General features: G+C 35.7%; 1 protein-coding gene across 3 annotated transcripts in view; it reads right to left on the reverse strand.

The window, feature by feature from the left end:
* Ubxn2b (UBX domain protein 2B) overlaps positions 1-23,820 on the reverse strand; it is a 33,237-nt gene extending 9,417 nt beyond the window's left edge. For all 3 annotated transcript variants that reach the window (XR_012446340.1, XM_074068641.1, XM_020179803.2), the window contains exons 1-7: positions 23,691-23,820; positions 17,689-17,792; positions 12,107-12,257; positions 10,856-10,939; positions 9,886-9,995; positions 8,064-8,201; positions 888-1,049 (exon numbers count right to left, since the gene is read on the reverse strand). Coding sequence is in view for 2 of the 3 variants with exons in the window: in XM_074068641.1 (XP_073924742.1) it covers positions 888-1,049; positions 8,064-8,201; positions 9,886-9,995; positions 10,856-10,939; positions 12,107-12,257; positions 17,689-17,792; positions 23,691-23,774 (833 nt within the window). In the remaining variant the exon portion in view is untranslated. The remainder of the gene's footprint in view (positions 1-887; positions 1,050-8,063; positions 8,202-9,885; positions 9,996-10,855; positions 10,940-12,106; positions 12,258-17,688; positions 17,793-23,690) is intronic.
* Between the last annotated feature and the right edge of the window lie 260 nt (positions 23,821-24,080).

A 24,080-nucleotide genomic window follows, 5' to 3' on the forward strand; every position in this document is an offset into this window, starting at 1 on the left:
TCAGACTCCAGGTCACTTGGATTTGTATATGGAGAGGTGAATCTGAAACTATGAAAAGTGGAAGTCATTAAGAGGCAGGAGATCATGAGTTGACAGCCAGCCTGGGCTATAAAGCTACATAGGAAGACCCTGACCCACACACACCAAAAAAGGAATAATTAAAAAAAAAAAACTGTTCTAAAATATATGTAACAATTAAGATAATAAATGTATCTGTTTGGGTCTTGCTTTAATGAAAAGCATTTCCTGTGCATAACAAACATTAGTGTACAGAGGAATATTAAAGGGATATTTAAAACACTTTATATGAAGTATAACACTTGACAACAACGTAATTCAACTTTATTTACACTATATGTTTATATCATGAGGAATGTTCTATACAGAAAGTTTTCCAATGCTAACCGGAATTATCACAAAAAAACTTTTTTGTTATTTCTTGAGATAGGGTCATACTATGTAGCCCAGGGCCTTGAACACCTAATCTTCCTGCCTCAGCCTCCCAGTGTTGGGATCAGATGGCATGCAGCACCATGTTCAGTGTAGAATTATTATTACATTTTTTAAATGAGTAAAGTCCAAATAAGATTTGCTGTATTAAATTAAATCAGATTCCACTTCATATGGTTTTAGTAACAATGCAAAACTACAGTTCTTAATTTATTTTTGAGTGGTCTGAATGTGCATTAATATTTAGATGATTAACAAGGACTGTTTATCATCTATTTAATTTATTACACATGACTATTAACCTTTCTCCTATCCAAAACTCATGTGAAAAGTAAATCAAAGGAATTTCATATTATACATTCATCAAGTTGTAGTTTGCCTATGTTAAGTAACAATCTGTGACAGCAACTGGACACTTTACTACTAAAGAAGCTTACCTGTGTGTATTGTTGAATCTTTGTATCAAACGGCTCCCATCTGCTAACCTGATTTGAATCTTTGTAGTCGGCACTGAATCATCAATAAAAACAACTGCATTTAGTATTGACTTATCTTCTTCTTCTGGGGAGGACGGTGTGCTAACAATTTCAGGGGTGAGGCTAAAAAAAAGAATAATTTAAGAATTAGTTGTACACATTTGAGCATGTTAAGACACGATGTGCTGTGTTGAAGACATTAAGACTTAGGTCTACAGCTGACTCAAGTGATTCCTTGCATGGTTTCTGGACAAACAAGAGCAGAGCTTCATTTGAGTCTCTTCTACTTCTTCCAGTCTCCTGCGTTATATCAAAATAAGCATAGATAGACTTGACTTCAAATCAAACTTAAATAAACTAATCTCTTTGAATCCTTGTTCTATCATATATAAAATCAGAGCGTAAACTATCATACAAGTGTAAGTTCTTACTATAGTGCCTCGAGCATTATGTTTCATAAAGTGCCATCTACTTTTACACATATTATCAGCACCAAACAATTAAACTTGGTTAATATTATTTACAAACATTTAAGTAGTTACTGTTTTGCAATAAAGAAGTAACTCCAAAGTATTAGCCACAAATGAAATTTTATTCATGATGAATTTATAATCAAGCATATCAGACAGAACATCTTACCATTTGACCTTGATTACTAGTGACCCTATTGATTTCTTAGTACCTACTAATGCTAGCAAGATGATCAATAATTTTAAGCTAAAAGTTAATTTCAAAAGCACAGTGTTCTTTCGGTTAAGATTAAAACAAATTCAGTGAAATTTTTCAGATGTTAAAATCTAATCTCTTAGTCATCTTAACAACTTTCATGTGCACTTTCAAATACTATAATTTAGATGCCTTCCTATAAATTATTTTAGGAGTATAAAAGTATAAAAAGTATAAAAAGCATTTGAGCTTTAATGCAAGGTAAACTGAACCCATCACAACTCTTACTCCTATCCAAAATGTTGCTCTCAAAATAATGAATAATTATTTATTGCCAACACTTCCCTTTTGCTAATTCCTGACACAGATTTAGAATCAATTTGATAATATATAAGGCCAATATAGTAAAAAGGAGAAAAAGACAACTTACAATAAATTACTACTAAAAATTTTTTTTTGTCTCAAGATCGGAATTGAGGGTTTACATAGTTGTACTGTGAAGCTGGTTTACTATCTCAACAGTGTGGGGCCTCTTACACAGGGCAAAGGAAGAAAATCAGACAAAGAACATAAGCATGCAGAGGATTTTCTTTACAACACTAATGACCAGATACACACATTGGTATTATCATTATCACTCCCACCATCACTGTATTCACTTTCATTTAAATCACCCTGTGAGACAGTGTTGTATAATGGTTAACAGCATGGATCCTGGAGCCAGATTGCCCTTGACTGGTTATAATCCTGACTGCTGCTTACTGGATATGTGACTTTGGGCAAATCGCTTATCCTCTCTGTGCCTGAGTTTCCTTGTTGGTTGAAGAGACAACAGCAGTACTATTGTAAAGATCTTATTCGTTATACACAAAGTAAATTTCAACAAAGTCTTTATGTAGTTGGTAATATTTAAAGGTGGACTATTAGCATTGCAATTATTATCTTTATAATAACTCTGGAAGGAAAAGTTATCCCCATAACCCCCACTGCCCAAATGAGAAGGCAGTTTATTCTGGGCTCCTCTCCATGACACAAAGCTACCTCATATTGCTGTTTCCATAATCTAATGCTGCCTGTTTTAAGATAGATTCTGACCAGGCAAACTTCTTCACAAACATAAAAGTAAAGTATAAGGTGAAGAATCTAGATGAGGAACACTTCATATTTTTTTTGTAAAAAAAAATGAAATATGAAATAGCAACACTTGAGAACTGGAACAGATGGACTGCAAGACAACATAGGCCAGCCATATCACTGCACTAGAAAAGAACTGACTCACAGATTAAAATGCATACTCAGAGCCAGAGAGATACAGTAGTTAAGCTGGCAGTATGGTAATAAAAAAACCATTTAAAAAACTTACATTAATATTTAATTTTCAATGTCATACTTCTTTGCTGCTTAAAACCTTCCCCTTATTCAATTCATCCAAGCTCACATTAAAAAGAAAAATTTACTATCGTATTATTGTTGTACTGGGGGTACAATGTGACATTTACAAAAGTACTTACAATAAATACATCTTAGTTAAACTCACCTCCTCCATTCTTTTTTTTTTTTATTATTCATATGTGCATACAAGGCTTGGGTCATTTCTCCCCCCTGCCCCCACCCCCTCCCTTACCACCCACTCCACCCCCTCCCTCTCCCCCCCCAATACCCAGCAGAAACTATTTTGCCCTTATTTCTAATTTTGTTGTAGAGAGAGTATAAGCAGTAATACGAAGGAACAAGGGTTTTTGCTGGTTGAGATAAGGATAGCTATACAGGGCGTTGACTCACATTGATTTCCTGTGCGTGTGTGTTACTCCCTCCTCCATTCTTAGAAGAGTTTCAGCAGGTCTCATTTTTCATTTTCATACATGAGTACATAATATTTCCACCATATCCTTCCCCCTCCCACTGGTATCAATGCCTAGACAGGATCTTTACCTTCCGTCCTCCATTTTTGTTCATTTAAGATATCTATAAGGGAGTTCCATCACGACATCTCCATGTACATGTTTTGTATCTCAAATTGGTTCATCCCCTCCATTTTTCTCCTTTCTACCTTACTCCCCTTATGGTGATTTCAGCAGGTTTAAAAATTCTATATTCAATCTTGTATAGAAAGTATATTAACCATATTCACTTTCTTCTCCCATTAGTGCCCTCCCCTTAGCGTGACCTGTTTTTCATTCTTGTCTGTCATTGTTTAGGTATCTCTTCCTTGTTCAGTGAGATTTTTACCTTGGTATTATACCTGTACATGTGTTGTACTTAAGTCAATGTAACCCCCTTCCACTGAACTTCCTCACCTTTTTCCCCAAATTCTGTGTTGTTTAACAGTTTTCAGCATGTTTCCTTGTGTTTTGTTCCTACGCAGATATGATGTACTTCATAATTATTCGCTCTTTCTTTTCCTCCTCCTTGGTCTCCTTTACCAGTCCCACTTTTGTATACATGTTCTCTCTATATATTTGTATGTAGTTGTATTTGGCCTAAATTCCAGATTTGAGAGGACACATGAGACCTTTGGCTTTCTGAACCTGGCTAACCTTACCTAAGATGATTTCTCCAGTTCCACCATTTACCTGCAAACAACAAAATTTCACTCAGGAAGAAAAAAATTTTAACCAGAGTGAGAAGTTAATTAATAAAACAAGGTTTCTAGGCAAACCAGAGGAAAGAATGTGGGCTGTAATTCCTGCAGATAGAAGACAAACACCTTTTTCTTCAAACTTAAGGGGGGGTGGACACAGACATTAATGAACTTGGAGACTGAAGATAACACATTAAAAGTTCCTGTCATACTATACTTACTCAGTTAAACTGAAGCAAAGCAATCTGCTAAAGGTGAGGGGTATGGGCAGAATGAGAGCTTAGGGAAGCAGGGAGTCTCTGGGGTCAGCCCGGTGTGAATGGAGGAGGAGCAGCACTACTGCCTGGCCAGCATGGCTGACTGTTCCCAGCAATGCATGGACACACAGTGACAGATGATTCAATAGCGAAGGCCAGGTGAGGGGTTGCCCAAGAACTGAGATAAGCAGAAAAGGAAAGGCAGAAAGGAAGGGACAAGGGTCCAGGGACAAAGATGAAGTGGTTGGATGAGTCAGAGTAACAAAGAGAATCTTCTGAATGAATGGTATGAAAACAGGCAGGGACTGTGATTAAGCACATAGAGAGGTCTGCTTCAAATCATGTCTTTTATCATTATACACACCAGTTCAAAATCCTACAGTGACTACTCACTACTCTTTCTGTCAAAACTTAAGTCTGTGATTTTCTAGGTCTTTTACTTGTTGGGCTCAACTCTACTTCACACCAAGCTAAATTTTATTTAATATGTTTTTTTCTATCATTATAAATTTGCAGTTTTGCATCTGTGATTTGCTGCTTCTATTATAGAAGATTGGCTAATATTTCTATTGTATTTAGGGTCACTCTATAATTACTGGTGTATCACAACAAACCATTATTAGTTTCTATCTCTACAGCGTGCTGTAATTTGCTGCCTTCTATAAATTATTCCCCTCTTTTTATTTCTCTGACCATAAACAGTCATCTGCAACCCTTGAGGAAAGAGCCATTTTAGAAAGTTACTTCTAAACAGATGAAAGTTAGCTGTTAAACTTTTATCTTACTATCTTTTGTTTTTTTGTTGGGGGGAGAAGTGGCGGCTGGGAAATTGAACCCAGGGCCTTATGTACTCCACAACTGAGCTATATTCCCAGGCTCTTAATATATTTCATGTAAATCTTAATGCAAAATGTTCTATGCAATTCTTTACTTTATAAAGAATACATAATACTTGCTTATTAAATATTTTAATTCATGAGCATACAGGCTCACACCATTACATTAATCTCCTATTTTTTCCTGTGTATTAGAAGCTGATAAATTAAAACACTGTATTTCTCAGACTCCCTACAGCTTTGATTTTATATGATTCTGCCCTTCCACCTAGTTAACAAACATATACAATTTGCCTCCATATCCAAGGATTCCACATCTATGGACTCAACCAACTGTGGTTAGAAAATTCTTGGGAAAACAAATTGCAAGCTAGGCTTGGTGGTGCACGCCTGTAATCCAGTACTTGGAGGTTGAGGCAAGAGGATGAAGAGTTTGAGGCTAACCTGAGCTATATAGTCAGACCCTCTCTCAAAAAGAAAAAAAAAAGGGGCCTGTACTGAACATATGCAGATATTTCTCTTGTCATTATCCCCTAACCAATACAGTATAATGAAAATTCACATAATGTACATTGCATAAGGTATTATAGCTAATACAGGGATGAAAGTATATGAGAAAATGTGCATAATGAGAAAATATAGTCATTCCTCACTTAACATGCGTGCTTAAAACTATGATTTAAGGTGTCCACTCTTTTACTTATTTAACAACCCTTTACAATTTACCATATGGCATGGTGGTGAAAAGCCACCAGAGTGCCTGGGTTTGAACCCCCACACACAATGCTAGCCATCTCCTAGCTCAATCATCTTGGGCAAATTATTGCAACTATGAAATGGAGTAATAACAATTTCTACAAATGACACAGTTGCTGTACTAGTATCAACTCAAAATGGATCAAGGACCTAAATATCAGACCTGAAACTCTGAAGTTACTACAGGAAGGAACAGGAAACACTCTGGAACTAATTGGTATAGGCAAGGACTTCCTCAATAGAACCCCAGCAGCCCAGCAACTAAGAGAAAGATGGAAAAATGGGACTTCATAAAATTAAAAAGCTTCTGCACAACAAAAGAAATGGTCTCTAAACTGAAGAGACCACCCACAGAGTGGGAGAAAATAGTCACCAGCTATACATCAGACAAGGGACTGATAACAGAATATACAGGGAACTTAAGAAACTAAATTCTCCTAAAATCAATGAACCAATTAAAAAATGGGCAACTGAACTTAACAGAACTTTCTCAAAAGAAGAAATTCAAATGGCAAAAAAGCACATGAAAAAATGCTCACCATCTCTGGCCATAAAGGAAATGCAAATCAAAACAACACTAAGATTCCACTTCACCCCTGTTAGAATAGCTATCATCAAAAACACCACCAACAACATGTGTTGGTGAGGATGTGGGGAAAAAGGAACCCTGGTACACTGCTGGTGAGAATGCAAGCTGGTACAACCACTGTGGAAAAAAAATTTGGACACTTCTTAAAAATCTAAACATAGACCTGCCATATGATCCAGCAATTCCACTCCTGGGGATATACCCAAAGGAATGCAACACAGGTTACTCCAGAGGCACCTGCACAGCCATATTTACTGCAGCACTATTCGCAATAGCCAAGTTATGGAAACAACCAAGATGCCCCACTATTGATGAATGGATCAAGAAAATGTGGTACTTGTGCACAATGGAATTTTACTTAGCCATGAAGAAGAATGAAATCTTATCATTCTCAAGTAAATAGATGGAACTAGAGAACATCATTCTGATTGAGGTCAGCCAAGCTCAGAAGACCAAAAATCGTATGTTCTCCCTCATATGTGGACTTTAGATCTAGGGCAAATGCAGCAATGTGGTTGGACTGAGATCACATGACAAGGTCAGAGCACATATGGAGATATAGTAATAGGTAGAAAACCCAAAACATGAAAGCGCTGGATGTCCCCACTCCAGAGGAACTAATACAGAAACCTTAAAGTGACAGAAGTTATCATGAGGAGATCAGTAACCAGTGTAAAGATCAGTTAGAGATGACATCAACATGGGTCATAACACATGTACATAAAAGCAATGCTAGGAATATTTCTGGTATAGCTATCCTTAACTAGCAAAAACATTTTGTCTTCCTTATTATGGCTGTCTCTTTTCTTCAACAAAATTAGTGATAAAGGCAGAACAGAACCTGTCTGGAACAAAGGGGGAAAGGGAAGAGATAGTGAGGACGGGGGCAGCGGGGAGAAATGACCCAAACATTGTATGTACCTGTGAATAAATGAATAATAATAAAAAAAAAATAAAAAAATAATAAAGTGGTACCTATGTACACAAGATATATTATTTTTTAAATTTATTTGAAAAAAAGCATTAAAAAATCTATTTTGTGTACATTTGCTCACTAGAATGAACTCAATAAACTGATAAATTATATCCTTAAAAAAACAATGACAGGGTTGCTATTAAATAAGCTAATGCATGTAAAGTGGTTAGAGAACCAGAAAAACAGTAATTGCTGTTTAAATACTAACTAATGTTAAACCAGATTTGCACATTTAATTCCGCAAGGAAAAACTTTATAGTGCACATTTATTTTTTCTTTTCTTTTTTTTTTTTTTCCCCTGAAGTACTGAGGTTTGAACTCAGGGTCTCATGCTTGCTAGGAAGGTGGCCTACTATTTGAGCCATACCCCAGCATCCATATTAAAGTTTTTACTTCACAGATCATTTTACTTTTTTCATTTTCAAAGAAAATTCACGTAGCATGAAGAAGTATCTTTCTTGTTGCAGAATTTTTACCTTCCAAGTTTTTGCCCTTCTCCACTAAAAGCCTTGAACCTCAATCTAGGTTTTATGTATTCTTGATCCTGATGATCCTCCATATCCAAATTCACTTGGCCACCATGAACCAGTCGTTGAAGTTCCAGGGGAATCTCTCTTAAAAAGAGGGGGAAAAGGTTTTAGTTAAGATTTTCAAAAGTTATACTGCTGAGATTGCGGTAATCAAAACATGAGCTATTCTGGAAAACAGCAATTTTTGTTTAAGAAATAAAAATGACTTGATTAGTCCTTGCAGATCTTTCTGCTCTTTCTTTCTGCAAGTTCCCTCACACCATTTCTTAGTGCTACTCTGCATGCAAATGTTCTGGTTCTCTCAATGATCCTGGAGCATATTTAGAAAGTTAAACTGCAAGACCATAATCGATATTTATATTAACACAAGAAAATTCCTATGAGGATTAATAGGTGATGCGAATACTTATTTCTAAACTCCCTCAAGGAAGTTCTGTGAACAGAGGTGCTTCTGCTTGTAGGATGACTGGTGAGCACTGCTATCTTTCAGCAGCAGGGGCTGTGTGATGCTTGGTGATGGGGCACTTAGCTTACATAATGAAGACTTGTCCTGGGTGACAGAGAATCAGAGTACCTTGCCAGAGACAAGTTAGATGACAACTCTTGAACATCACTTATATTTGGTGACATGCTGTGCCTAAATTTAAAAATCCATTTAATATTGTCTGAACATTAACTTACAAAGTTTATGGGTAAATCATCAGTTTTCTTCTAGCATCTTTTTCAACAGCAATGTTGGTTTTCACTTAGCCATTTAACACTTCCTCCTACAATTGCTCCCAGCTCTTTATAGTGACTCTGCAAGTTTTCAACTCTGTAACTTTGATTTTAACTATTCTAAACAAGTATGAGCTACCACCATGTACTGCCTCCTAGGACAGCTTCCTACTGTTCTCAGTAACTTTGGCATATTGTTTATAGTATTCCTTGCCTTTATTTGGTATTCTGACAATATCTATGCAGAATTTAAATTCAAAATTCATGCTACTTCATCTTAAAAAGCATCTTTCCTTCAAAGCTTCTTGGCTATTTCAACTCCAAAGAATTTCATTCCCATTCCACTTCAGCCACTCTCCCTGGACATGTTTCATCACTCAGAAAAAGTTTTATCTTTAATTCCTCCAACGAATATAACATATTCAGGCCCCTTCCTGCTACTTAATCTGCCAGTTTTATCATCAACCTTATACCTTTAGCTGTATTTCTACTTAGGAATGATACCACTGTCAGCTAGTGAAGTCATAATACAGAATAGCTTTTATTATCTGAGCAAAATCACTTGGTGAAAAGGGCTAGTGAGTTACAATGCTCTTCAGATGGGTCAGGAGCACTGTGTATCTGGTTTATTATCACAAATTATAACTTTAAGCTAACCTCTTGAAATATTTGGCCAGTGGTATGCCACTTTAAAAGATTTCTAATGTAAGTTGCTAAAATTCAAGCATTCATGTAGTGAAAGTTGCCTTGTCAACAGTAAGCAGAATAGTGCCTTAGTGGATAGAAAGAACACGCTAAATCAATTCACTGACTTTTTAAACTGAGATGTTTCTTCTTGGAGTTGAGCCCATAGTTTCATCAGACTTAAAAGGGGGCCAACGTCCATTGTCCCTTCCTCACAAAGAACCAGGATACCTACCTCCCCAGCAATCATGTAAATAATATATCCTAGTAACCAACTATTGAATACTAGTAATAATTTAAAAAAAAAAAGAAACAAAAAACCAGTCTCACTCTAATTAGCAAATAGAATACAAATAATACATCTTACCCTCTCTTAACAGACTCCAAAAACTGAGCATTTGTTGGGTCATTATAAGGTCTCAATTCTCCATCATCTAAACTAAAACCGTTGCTCCACAGTTTAAGCAAAATCTGAACCTTTTGGTCATAGAAATAAAAAGTATGAGAATCCATCTCTAAGCAATTTTAAGTTTCAAATGTGATATCTTACAATATATTATACTATCAACTTGATTTAAAATAGAGGGGTATTTATACTTAAAAGGCATGAAACCATGTGTTTGCTTAGCAGATTTATTTTTAGCTTAACAAATTGACAATGGTTACAAATACCAAAGGTCCTGCAGATGAACCCTGGCCTTGGTGTACAATTACTTATGGTTCACTGAAAAAAATAAAGCAATCAGAAGACAACACCTAGCTGCCACCCTTCTACTCCCACACTTAATCTTCGCCTGTAGTCATACTCTTTTTTGCCCCACAGCATAAATATTCATGCCAAGGAACAAGACTGACCTTCTAGTCACCTTCCAAAAACCTATTAATGTTTAAAATTAATTATAACTAAGAAATAATTCTAAAATTAAGGCAACAGAAACATAGGCTTTAGATATTCTACATTTACAACACAAGTATTTTATGACAGTATACCATAAATAATTATATACGTAAATTAATTTTGATGGTGAATTATATATTCTTTTCCCAAATAGTTATAAATCTCTAAGTACAAGACAGTATTGAGAAATATTGAAATTAAGACTGAAAATTCACATATTGATCCTTCAACCATGCTTCAAAAACTAACTACAAAAAAGAATCATCAATTTTTAAATTTATAAAAAACAGGCAAAAACCTATACATTTTTTTCTTCTTCCTCTTCTTTTTTTTTTTGGTTGTATTAGTGCTTGAACTTAGGGCCCTGCACTTGCTTGGCCCTCTATCTCATGAGCCATGCCCCCAAGCCCTACATTTTCACTTTGATTACTGTACATACATCTTGCAGCTGATTTTCTCCAAAGATATATTCAGATCGCTTACAAAAGGAATTGCCCAGTCTGTATCCTCCACCTGTAAATGACTAAAATGCACAGCAAATGAGTTAAAAATTGACTAAGACTTATTAATCTAAATATTGTTATGCTTAATATATTGCAAAACTAGATAAACTGGAATTGGCTAAACGTGTTCATAGGAAATTTTATATTAGAATAAAGATCTTATGTTATATAGAAGTATATTCAGGTAAAAAACTAAGTTTCTTTTCATAAAAACATTAGTAACTCAAAAGTTGAACTAATTTAGGCCAATTTTAAGCTAAGATATACATTTATATACTGAAATTATATGTACAAAACATTCAGGTTCAAAAAAGTCACCATTAATATCTGTTAGCCAGTTTTTTAATAAAAATTAAAATGACTAAATCATATTTCATAGAAAAAATAAAGTGTTTCAGAGTAAAGGAATAATTTTATAAATGGTTATAAATTACCTTGAAGAAAGTTCTATATTTTATTCAACAGTAATAACTGAGCTATGATTGCTTTTTATATAGATTTAGAGAACTTGCAAGAATTAAAATTACCTAAAGGCTTGACTGAAAGAATTTAAAACTGCTGACAGATAATGAAGACTAAAATGTAAATTTTACCTAGAACAGTGATTTTTAACAGTGGATGACAAAATTATCAGAAATGCTTTTTCAAAAGCTACCTATCTAGGGACACCTCAAATGTACTGAGCCATAATACCTGATGCCATGCAGTAGTTTGGAAAATCTTCTCAAATGATTTTGATAGGGAAACTACAAATTAAGAAATGCTGACTATAAGACTATGTGCACAAAAAGATACTTGGTACCTCCTTCAATATACAATACTACGATTAGGTTGGTTATTACCTATACCTACATGTGATAAAATGACACAGAACTCCACATACGCAATGTACCAATATCAAATTTCTGGCTGTGATCTTGTAATAAAATCATGTAAAAAGGAAGTAATGGGACAAATTTGGGTGAAAGTTACATGGTACTACTCTGTATTCCTGTTGCAAATTCCTATGTATTTATCATTATCTCAAAAGCAAATAAAAAGTTACTGTCTCAACTCTCAATCATTAGTAGAAAGATTATAATCTCATAAAATGAAACAATATAGTTAGAAAAACAATGTTTGTAAATAACATACACAAACAACAGAGATCAAATATAGAACCAGTGTAGTTGTACAACAGCACTAACCTTACATTTGTCATCACTTGAAGATCTTGTGGCTTCATTCAGTGGGACGGCCCCATGTTCCCTTGCCTCTTTGAAAAGTTCATTAACAATTTTACCAGTTGAAGGTTGAACTATATGTAATCCACTGTATTCATGTTCACCTGAATAAAACCTTTAAACATTATAGTTCATGACTAAAAACACAGAATATTAGGACAACTTGCTTTATAACAAAATGGTACATAGACTTGAAATAAATTTTATTTTAAAAGCATGCATTCCTGACTTCTGTGGAAATATTTAATTTTTAAAATGGAACTAAAGAAAAGATCGAATTAGAGATAGTTCATATACTTTCTCATGAATTTTCAGAGATTCTGACAGCAAGTCTGGTGGTGTGCTTGCTTCCCCTTAAGTCCTCTGGCTGTTTTTAAAATGCAGCTCTTTCACAAATAAGGGTCTTTTTTATGCAACAAGGAAAGCAGTATGGATAATGGAAAGCTAGTCTCTCCCCTCAAGAAATCCACACTCAGAAGAAAGCTAGCCAGTGAAAAGATCTCTAGATTTAGTCACCATAAATATCAAATTCTGTACTATAAGGCTACACAAAGAGTGTATATTTCACAGAGAAATTTTGATTGAGAAAGTGATTTACTCCATTATAATCCTCCATACTAAAATTAAGTAAACTGGACCATGTTGTCTTTTCAGTGTCTTGCATATGTAGTGACTCTAACGTCACAATGTTCCTATGGAACACACAAATTTCCTTCCTCTAAGATTAATACTCACTTTTACCTTTCAAGATTTTTTTCAATCAAGGATATTAGAAAAATATAACCATATAAAGTATCACCATGGAGACTTCTAGTACAAGAGGACTAAGAACACATCTTTCACTTCCCCTATTTGCCATTCTAGTTACAAATTCACACTAAACTAACTCACGAAACAACTGTGGATCAAATAGCTCCTTCCATCTTTGTCGTAGGTCTCTAAACTGGCTAAGTAAATGGTTTGTTCCTCTTTTATCTGGGTCTTGGTAAGAAAGACCTTTCTGGAAAAATCAGCCATCGGGAAAGATTTACCAGCTCTTTCATGGCTAATAGTTTTTATTATAAATTTAAGAAATTCTTGCCTCCTGTAACATCATGCAGATAACTATTTTCTTCTAGAAGTTTCACTGTTCTCCAAAATCCGTTTGGAAATGACATTTGCATGCTGTGTAAAGGAGAGACCAAGAATAATTTTTCTCCCATAAATGTCCCCATGTTCTAGTAACATGTAATTAAGTTCTCTTCCCTGGTTGTTCTGTTGTGTCATCTTTATCATAAATCAAGTGGCCAACTATGAATGCCTGTGATTCTGAATTCACTACCTAGGCTCATTGGTGTATTGTTAGTCTTTCTGCTTTTAACTACTGCGGCTTTAGCATAAGTCTTTACATACAGTACATAAGTTCTCAACTTTGCTTTAATTCTTCATGAATGTTTTTGCTATTCCTTTTTTGGATAAGGAGGAAGACACTACCAATAATTACTAATAAAGTATACTCTATGTTCAAACTAACTCACTAAATATAAGCAGAGGGATCAAGAACAGTAAAACAATTTTTGATTCCTAAAACACTTGGGAATGCTTTCATCAACTACAAGTATCTAAAATTCAGGAACTTCTTCAGAGCAATGTTGGACACCATGTTTTCATTTAACACTTGCACAGTGCTTGCTATATGCAAAATACTGTTCTATGAACCAAGAGTCCAGCACTAAATTAAAGTCTTTGTTTTTAATGGAACTTACATTCAAGCAGGTTGAACCAGATAAAAAACAAATACATTATATCTATACTTTATTGTTTATTTTTGGCAGTACTTAGGCTTGAACTTAGGGCCTCACACTGACTAGGCAGATGGTATACCATTTGACCCATGTCTCCACACCTGATGGCTATTCCAATTCTGTATGTCACTACCAAAAATGTATCACAGGTTTTCTGTACCTGGTCTACAGTTATTATATGTATATGTATACATATGTATACATATATGTATATTATATGTAGTTATATGTATATATGTATGTTATATGTATTCTTATGCATCTGATATTTTTTAAAATAAATGCTATCTTTTTAAAATATAATTTTCTAATTATGTCCTACTTGTACATAGAAAACTGATTGTTTTAATATTGGTCTTATTATCAGGACCAGAGATCTTGCTAAACACAATTTCAAACCAAATAATTTGACTACAAACTTTTTTTATTTTCTTTGTATGGCATCATGTCATTGCAAATAATCAATTTTATTTTTCTTTCCAATTTGTATATTTACAATCTAATTATCTTTAAATGCAATCCTTATTCTCTTCTTTTTTGCCTTCTGTTGAAATGGTCAAATAACTAGTGTTACTTTCCTCATTATCTACTTATGTAGCATCTTATTTTTCTGTTAGAGACTGCCCCAGAGATTACACCATAAAATTCTTAGTTATTAGTCTAATATAGATTATACCATTACTATTCCAGATTATGAAAAAGAACTCAAAACGCTTAACTAAAATGTAAGTAGTGGTAATATTAATCACAAAGTAAAAGGCAAAGGTACAAACAGGGTAATTTTATATCTATTACTTACTTCTTTTATCTAGCTTCCTTACTAGGTTTTAAACTCTATAAAGTCAAAGACCATATTTTATGTCCCCAGCAATAATCAGAACTGACATAGCGCTAAAAGTGTTGAATGAGTAAATTGATCCCTAATAGAGATAAAATAGGGATTTTTTTTAGATTTCTTTTTTCTTATACAAATACAATTTTTCAAAACAGATTTTACTTTAATTCAGTAATCATGTGATTACTGTATTGCTCCACTAGATAAAAAGAATTTCTACCGCATATCAAGTCATACAGAACTATTCATAGTAATTCCAAGAATAAAAAAATCATTTCATGAACCTGGCATGTAACAATTAAAAATAAATATAAATTGCTGATGACTACATTCTCTTTTGCTAGTATCTGTAACTTCTCACCTTAGATCTATTATACATTTGAGACCCAAACTTTTCACACACACTCTGCAGTATGATTTTTGCCCCGATTTTGTTGCTTGATCCATTTTGTTTAAAAATACTGAATCCTCCCATTAACAATCACTCTTTTTTTTTTCCCTCATGATCCTCATATAATCCCAGAACCTGGGGGTGGAGGCAGGAGGATCATGAGTTTGAGGCTAGCCTAGGCTACATAGGGAGATCCTGTCTCAAACAAACAAGCAAACAAATAAACAAAAATGGCACATACAATTGTGTTATTTTCTAAAACTGCCTAAGGAGGTGGACGCAAAAGTAAGCACTGTTTTCTGTACTAAGCAAATCAATAGAGACAGAATGAAAACTGGGCAAAATGTTAAATGTTAGAAAAAAAATCATACTTTGTAAAAAAAAGATTGCCAATAATTTGCTCTGCATTGTATCTTGAGTGATTAAACACAATTTAAGTCCCAATCAATATCTCTCAAAATTCATTCTATTGGATATATAAATAATTCTAGAGATAAAGCTGAGGCACACAGTCCTTAAAAACTGCATTCTTGGCTGGGGTATAGCTCCGTGATAGAATGTGTGCTTAGCATGTGTGAGGCCCTGGGTTTAATCCCCAATTCAACAAAAACGCCAATATTCTCATACTAACAAAAACAACATTATTTCAGACAGCAGAGGAAAGTAAAACAATTCACACTGAAATATCTTAAAAATTATATGTGAATAGCAAAGAAAATATTAATATACTATTGTAAGAATCCAAAAGTTTTGATTTGCTACAATAAGAACAGAGTCATTCAACATATGATCAAACTGGGGAAACAAAGGCCAAATACTGAATGAGTAAAATTGAGATACACAAATATATATTAAGTACTTTTGGAACAGGAGAAAATACAAATTAAGGAGTTAAAAAATACTACAGTACATATACAAATACTAAATTACATACATGTATGTAACAAAAATTAAATGAAGGATAGGATAGGATATTTAAATCGTACCAAGATACCAACCTGCTGATTATAAAGGAAAAACTGTACCTTACAATGCAGTGATGTGGTGGTCAGCACCTTAATGAAGTAAGCATATCACCAATAGTGGAAAAACTTGAAATTATATGGTTCCTAATGTGATATAATAAAAAGCAGACAGTATCACTTATCCAGTACTCTTGACAAAAATGTTTTTAATAAGAATCTAATGAGAAAACAATGATCTAAATGTGGGGAATTTTATGAGACATCTGGTTTAGACTCTTAAAAAAAGTAAATGTAATAAATTTTAGATTTATATAGGTGAGTTCAAAACAAACAACAAAAAGGTGAGAAGAATGCTTGGGATTCAAAAATTAAAAGTAAGAATCACCAAATGCAATGTATGGTCCTTGGCTGCGTCCTAAAATCCCAAGAAAAGGCTACTAGAGATATCTGATTACAAACTATATATTAAATACTATCATGAAATCACAGGTAATTTTTTAAGGTGTAGTATGATGTCAGGGCCATAAAGGAGTGTGTGCTTATCTTTAAGAGATGCACATTAATGTATTTATAGGTCAAGTGCTATAATTTCCTTTCAAATGGCAGAGTAATAAGATAACAAATACAAGTATAATGTTATGATACATTAACAACTGGTGAATAGAGGTGAAGCATATAGTATTTACTCACTGTACTAATCTTTTGGTTTTCTATGGGTTTCAAAATTCATAAAATAAAAAAATAGGGGAGAAAATGTAAATATTTTCTTTTTATTCAGGACCAGAAAGATATGTCATTTTTATCTACCTAGAAAAACATATATTGTCAAAAAAAGAGAAAAAAGTAATATCTAGTGAATTTTTCAACTTTTGATGAAATTATCAACTTTTTGAGAATAAGACATCATCAGAGAATCCAAGTTTCTCCCCAATGCAATGCTAAAAAGATGGTAATAAAAATATTCATGGTAACAAAATATACTTGATTCTTATCTCTTAAATCTCCATAGTTGGTTCTTCTTAAAGTTCAGAAATTTTAAGAACAGGAAATATAATTTAGGAGGGTCACTTATTAGATGAGGCATTATACAAGAGGAACAGACAGACTTTAGAAGTTATATGAGATTTTTTTTTTTTTTTTGGTACTGTGGATTGAACCCAGGGTCTTTCAAGCCATACCCCCAGCCCTAAAAGTTACAGATTTTAAATGCAGGAAGAAAGACCTACAGAAGCTCCATGGATGCTTTAAAAATCATCTGGACCCTTAAAAACAACTGATAAAATTGCACATAAATGTTGTTTTGGAAGGATTCAGTCTTATGACTTGAAAAATGTTGAAGAACCATTGTGCACAAGAAAAATTATACTTAAGATATAATTTATTATGATGTCTACTATAATATCAGGGATTTAAGGTAATTTTCTTTTAGCTTTTTGACTATAAAAACTTTAGGAATAGTACCTAACAAACATTTATAAGAAGTTATAATTTATAAAAATCCCCAAGGCCATTTAAAATAATTTGGAATTAGTAAAGCTAAGAGGGTTATATTTTTTTAAAATAAGACTTACCGTTGAGGTGGTGTCTGTGGGCTCTTAAAGTCTGTAGCTTTAGGTCTATCAGACTTGGAAGATTTGCATTTCACTTCATCTTCATATAATTCTTCCAAGGCCAACTATATAACAAGATTCTTGTTATAAAGTGTAACGCTGGAAACAGATTCTTCTATACAACTTAAGAATAGAAATACTATCTTAAAATTGAGTGGCAAAGATTTCTCATGAAACAATGAAGGCTGTTGCTTCAAAAGATGATTCCTGGAGTCTTTGCTCCCATTTCCTGTGTTGGGAACAGGAAATGTCTCTCTCTCTCCCTCTCCCCCGAATCACGTAGTTCTCACTCTAGATACAACCTGTTGAAAGTGCAAACCTAATAAACTTTACTGTTACAAAAAAAAAAAAGATGATTCCTTTCCAAAATAAACTCATGAATCAAACTAACCAAAATGACATCTATGTAAGGGCAAGCTTAAGTTACAGTAACTTTAATTAGTTTCAATTAACTATTTGACAGTTTCAAAACCTGTATTAGGCAACAAATCATTTTCAAATCTGAACCTATATGACTCTCCTCAAATTCTCCAAGAATTCTTGAAGATGTTTCACACTGTTTCTGTTCTTTCATCAGATCTCATAAAATAATTTCACTTAGTTATTTTCGAAAGCCAATCACATAAAACAATTTCAAAAGTATTGTTTAAAAGTCTATGGCAGAAAAGATGGGGCAAGATGGTGGATTAGAAGTATCCATGGTTTTGACTCTGCAAATGAGAAGAGTCAGGTAACACAAGAGAGACAAGATTCTGAAGAATCTGGGAATCAGGAAACAGGTGATAGGGCAGTTGAAAAGCACAAAGGAACAGCAAGGCGAAAGAGAAAAGTAGAAAACAGCCTCAAGCCCTGTTCCTGTCTCACTGGAGAGAGACCTATTGCAAGGTAAGCCTGACATTTCTGGTGACAAACTGGCAATTCTAGCTTCAGAATACGCCTACACCTCCCACAAGCCTTAAACCTAGCATGGGGATCGAGTGAGAAGTGAATGCTCTTCAGTATGGAAGGCTAGCCTTGGTGAAGAAAGACATTCTGTTGCTCCTCTTATCTCAGAGGACTATACAAAGATACCATTTTGAGAAACAGTCTATTTGAATGGAGAAACTCTTGAGGGCTTAAAAACAAGTAACAATCAACACTCAGGGGGTCTTGGGACACCTTGCAGCAGCATCTGGGTGGGAGATGGCCACAATAGGTGTTCACAGAAAGGGGAAGTATCTGATGTGGTCCCACAGAGTGTGATGGTAACACCCCGCCCTCCCTGGTGAGGGACAAGTCATGGCATAAAGCGATCACTAAACCTGTGGCTGGTGTAGTATTCAGTCAAAATCATGTCACAGCCACAGCTTCATCCCCACCATAAGGCAGGCAAACTTCCAGGAAATGCATTCTGGCTTGTGTTGGCTACCAGGTAGGAATTCACACTCAAGTATTCTGAATCATGTGTTTTCCAGAACCTCTTCCCAAACACAAGAAGGTGATATGCTGGACAGTATCTGTAAGCACGGAGATCATCCTCAGGGAACTGCATACTGGTATGTGTTGGCTATGAGATAGGTCTGAAAGCCCTGAAATCTGACCTTCAGAATCATGTGATTCCACAGTCTCCTCCCCTGGGCAGGGAGGTGAACTGATAAGAGGGTCTGAAGTCAGTGAGACCCTCCTCTCAGGGTATCTTGGCATGTGTTTGCTGCCAGTTGGGACTGAGCACCCTGAACACAAATGCTCTGAATCCTGGGACTTCCACAGCCTCCCTGTCACACATACAGGACTCCTACTAGATGGAGTTTGAAAGGACTGAAACTTGCAGGCAGAGTGCCAAGGTCCCTCAATTCCCTATCTATGCAGAATTTAGTTTTGTTTGCTTTCCCCTCTCCAACACACGTGGGGGTCACACACAGACTTGGATGCTTGCTGGCCCCAGGGACACAAAATACGGAGTTTGTAGAATAAGTGGGAACCTGCGTGGCCCACAGGCAGTTAAGTTCTCTGTGACTAGCACTGGCTCCCAGTACATAAAGAATGGAAGCTTCTATAGTAAAAGTAGCCCAGAAGCTGACAACTGATCCTTTTATAAGAGACTCCAGCTAGTTTTCCTCAATCTGAGCAGTGCTGGGGACTGGGCCTGGTGCAATGGGTAAATGCTTGGCTGCTGTGCCATACCCCCCAGCCCACTGGTGATAATCAACACCTCAATCCTACCACTACAATGTCTTGCTTGAAAACTGCGGATATTTTGACTGAAAGACTGCAAATGATTAAAACTCCTACCAACAATGGCTTCTGACACACAAATCCCAATGCAGAAAGACAAGAAATATGAAAAAACAAGGCAACAGGACTCCTCCAAAACTCAACAACTCCAAAGTAACAAACACAAATGATAGTGAGGTAGATGAAATGTCAGACAAACAATTCAAAAAATGACAAAAGCCTATAATCCCAGCTATTGGAGAGGCTAAAATTACAAAAACTACAATTTGAGGCCAGAATTGGCAAAAAAAAAAAAAAAAAGTTGAAGATTACATCTCAACCAATAAGCCAGGTATGGTGGCAAGTACCTATAATCCTAGCTATGTGGGAAGTATAGGTGGGAGGATCACAGTCTGAGGCTGGCACAGGCAAAAAAACAAGACCTTATGTGAAAAATAATTAAAGCAAAATGGGTTGGAAGCATGACAGATGTGTAGGTGCCTGCCCAGAAAGCAAGAGGCCCTGAATTAAAATCCGGTTCAAACAAAAACACTACAAGAATGATCACTGAAATTAAAGAGGACAGCAATAAACACCTGAATGAATTCCAAGAGGACTAAAATAAAGAAGACAATGTAGAATGTGAAAGATTAATTCAATAAAGATAGAAATTCTGAAAGCAAAAACAAATTGAAATTCTGGCAATTAGCATCTGATAAGTCAAAAACAGTTGCAACCTCTCTAGCAGACTAGATCTAACTGAAAAAATAGTATTAGGATTTGAAGAAAAAGCAGATGAAATATTAATAGAACATATAAGGCTTTTGGAACACCATCCAAAAAACAAACTGATGAATTATGGGCACAGAAGAAGAGATGCAAGGTAAAGAGGCACAGAAAACACACTCAATAAAGTATAAGAAGATGACTTCCCAAATCTTGAGAAAGAGATAATCATCCAGGTATAGGAGGCTTTTTGGACTCCAAACAGAGAAGAATAACAAAGAAACTTTCTAAGGCATGCTGTAGTTAAAATATTAGATATATAGAACAAGGAAAGAATATTGAAAGCTGCAAAAGAGAGATGCCAAGTCATGTATAAAGGCAAACACATAAGAATAAGAGATTTCTCAACAGAAACCTTATAAGCAAAGAGGGTATGCAACGCTGCTTTTCAAGCCCTGAAAGAAATTACTGTCAACATAGATTACTGTACCTAGCAAAGCTATCCTTCATAATTGAAGGGCAAATAAAAACCTTCTGTGATAAACAAAAACACAAAACAAAGCTAAAGATATTTAAAGGAATCCTACACGCAAAAGGGGACAGAGTTAAGGGAAGTTGAATGTGATAGAAATACTTTATATGTCTACATGAAAATAAAAATAATGAAACCCATTCTATTCTAAAAAAAGAGAGAAGAGGGTAAGAGTAATAGAGGGGTGAATTTGATCAATGCATGTATGGAAATACAGTGAAACCCCTTTGTGCAATTAATATATGCTAAAAAAAAAAGTCTACCAGGTTATCAACTTTAAGCAAAATGGGTTTCTGAAAAATGTAACAAATTATATATATGGTTTATATACCATTTAGAAAGCAGTATTACCAAATTATGCTGTAGATATATAGTTGGATATCTTCAAAACAAAATATGCAAAAGTGTATTAGTCCTTGTAATAGAATTTAAAAACATATTATTTTGATATGTTACTTTTCCCCTCAGTTTTTCTTGTTGTTTGTGTTTTTTTTTGAGGAACAGTCTCACTGCATAGTCCAGGCTGTCCCAAATGCAAGATCCTCCTGCCTCAGCTTCCTGAGTACTGTGATTGCAAGCATGAACTACCATTCTCAGCTTTTCCCTCACTTTCAATATTTTGAACAATTCAAAAATTTTCCTTCTTTGAGGCTATTTAATTATAAGTGGCATGACTATTGTCTTTGGGATTGTTTCCCACCCCCTCAAAAGCAACAAAGAACCAAAAACAAAACAAAAAAATCCCCAAACAAAACAGATATGGTGTTTTTGGAAGTAGAAAAGATATGAGAACTATCTTCGTGGATTCTTTCCTCCACGGGAAAAAAAAAAGTAATTGGGGCAAAGTTAGTTCTTTGAAGACACTATTACCATCTCCTGCACTAACTCCCCCTCCCCCAGGGGTCTGGGTGTGTATATTTTTTTGCAGTACATGAAATGAACATAGAGCTCATGCATGCTAGGTAAGTAGTCAACTTTCACAATACACAAACAAGACAACAAAAAATGAATTGACTATGGGCACTGTGCTATCATTGAGTTCATACCCTAACTTTACAATCATGTTTCCATTCTCCAAATTCTTCATCTTATTTATTTTTTGGTGGTTCTTGGATTTGAACTAAGGGCCTTGCCACTTGAGCCACATCTCCAGCCCAAATTCTTCATCTTATGTTTTGGGGGGCACTTAATGAATACTTCCTTTTAAAATGTTAAGCTAAATATATTCACATCCTATTTCTCCAACAAGGGTTCCAAAAGGTGCACTTCTACACTGTTAAAAATGGAAATTCCTTGGACCACTTCAATTTAGGAGTTTACTTGTAAAATAAAACCAAACAAAACAGAATTTCAAATGGAGCAGCTTTCAGAACCAGTGCAGGTTCTGAGAATTCCAAGCAACATTGTGATCTGACTGTATGCATCTGAAAAAGGGAAGGGAGACAAAAAACAACTAGGTAACAGCTTGGTCTATCTACCAGTTAGATGGTTACAGATCCACTATTTAATGGACTAGAAGGTTACCTGCAACCAATCAAAGCTCTGTTAATTCAATTAAACTCTGTATTGACTTGGTCTGATGGGCCCATGCTAGATGCCTAGTCTTAATCCACAACCTTGAACAAACTTTACTTCACACCATTCAACAGCATCCAGCAGCAACTATGGATTTGATGTTCTATTTATCTCTGCATTCCCTAGAGCACAGCAGTAGTTTAAAGGGCAGGTGGTAGACATATTTGTTCAAAAAAGTAGGACAGTGTAGCTATAAATAGAACTATTCTGCCAAAGTTTGTGGATTAGGTCTCACTTGTTATTACAGCTCCTTACAGATGTTTCTTTGTTGAATTTTATCAATGATCCTATAAGATAGAAAAATCCCTAAAATGAGGAAAGTGGTTGTTAGCATCTGATAAAATAGAATGCAGTATACTAATATTTAGCTAACTAACGTGCCTTATGAAGTTTTATTTCCCTGTTATGGACACTGTTTTACAGACTGCTTTTTTTTTTTTTTTTCCAACTAGGCTGTATAGCCATCGGATGAATTGCTTTAGCTTATTCCTTTAACAAAGAAAAGCTACTTGATAAAAAGGAACAATTTTTATGTTTAAGTGATGAAGTCAGAAACGGTAACCAAGAGAAGAAATAGCCAGCATAGATTATTACTTTCTAAGTGGCTGCTGATTAACCGTAGAAAGTTTCCTGCAGATTCCTAACGAAGGAAGTGTCAATGTGACCATCTCACTGACCCCCACAAAATGCCATCCCAATCCCACAGTTGCTTTTTGCACTGTGGATGGGAAGAAGGGCGGCAAGGCACCAGCGCTGAAACCTAGAGCACTTGTTATCCAGTCCCCTGGAAACCCTAGGCGTTGGAATCCTAATTCTACCCCAGATGCGGTCGTGGGAAGGCTCAGCCGAAGGCAAAGGTGTCCACCTGCACCGGTCCGTGCCATCCATCACCCGCCCCGCCAGCCCGCCGAGCTCCCTGCCTCTGCAGCCCGCCGACCTGTAAATCCCGCGCGCTTGGGGGCCGTGGCCTGGAAGACCGCCTCTCTTGTTCCTCCGGCTCCGCGCCGCCGCCCTCCGCCATCTTCCGCCGCCTCACAGTTACCCCGCCGACGCGCTTCCCGCGACTTTCGTGGCTGGTTGCCTAGCAACGGTGGAAGAGGCGGAGCCGCGCAACGAATCTACTGAGGGGGCGGAGCCGCGCATGCGCGTGCGCGCTCGTGTGTTCTCGTTCGGCTCGGCGCGCCTGTCCTGCCAGCCCTTTTCGTCAAGGGAGGATGGCGCAGAGAATATCTCTACCTAGGTCCTTCATGCTGCCACACGCTGAAAGCCGCCTCGAGTGACGGCTTCCTTTCACTCAACAATGAAAACGTCCTCCGGATGTTTTATC

Source organism: Castor canadensis, chromosome 3 (assembly GCF_047511655.1).
Source record: "Castor canadensis chromosome 3, mCasCan1.hap1v2, whole genome shotgun sequence".
In the NCBI taxonomy this organism is placed as follows: domain Eukaryota; kingdom Metazoa; phylum Chordata; class Mammalia; order Rodentia; family Castoridae; genus Castor; species Castor canadensis.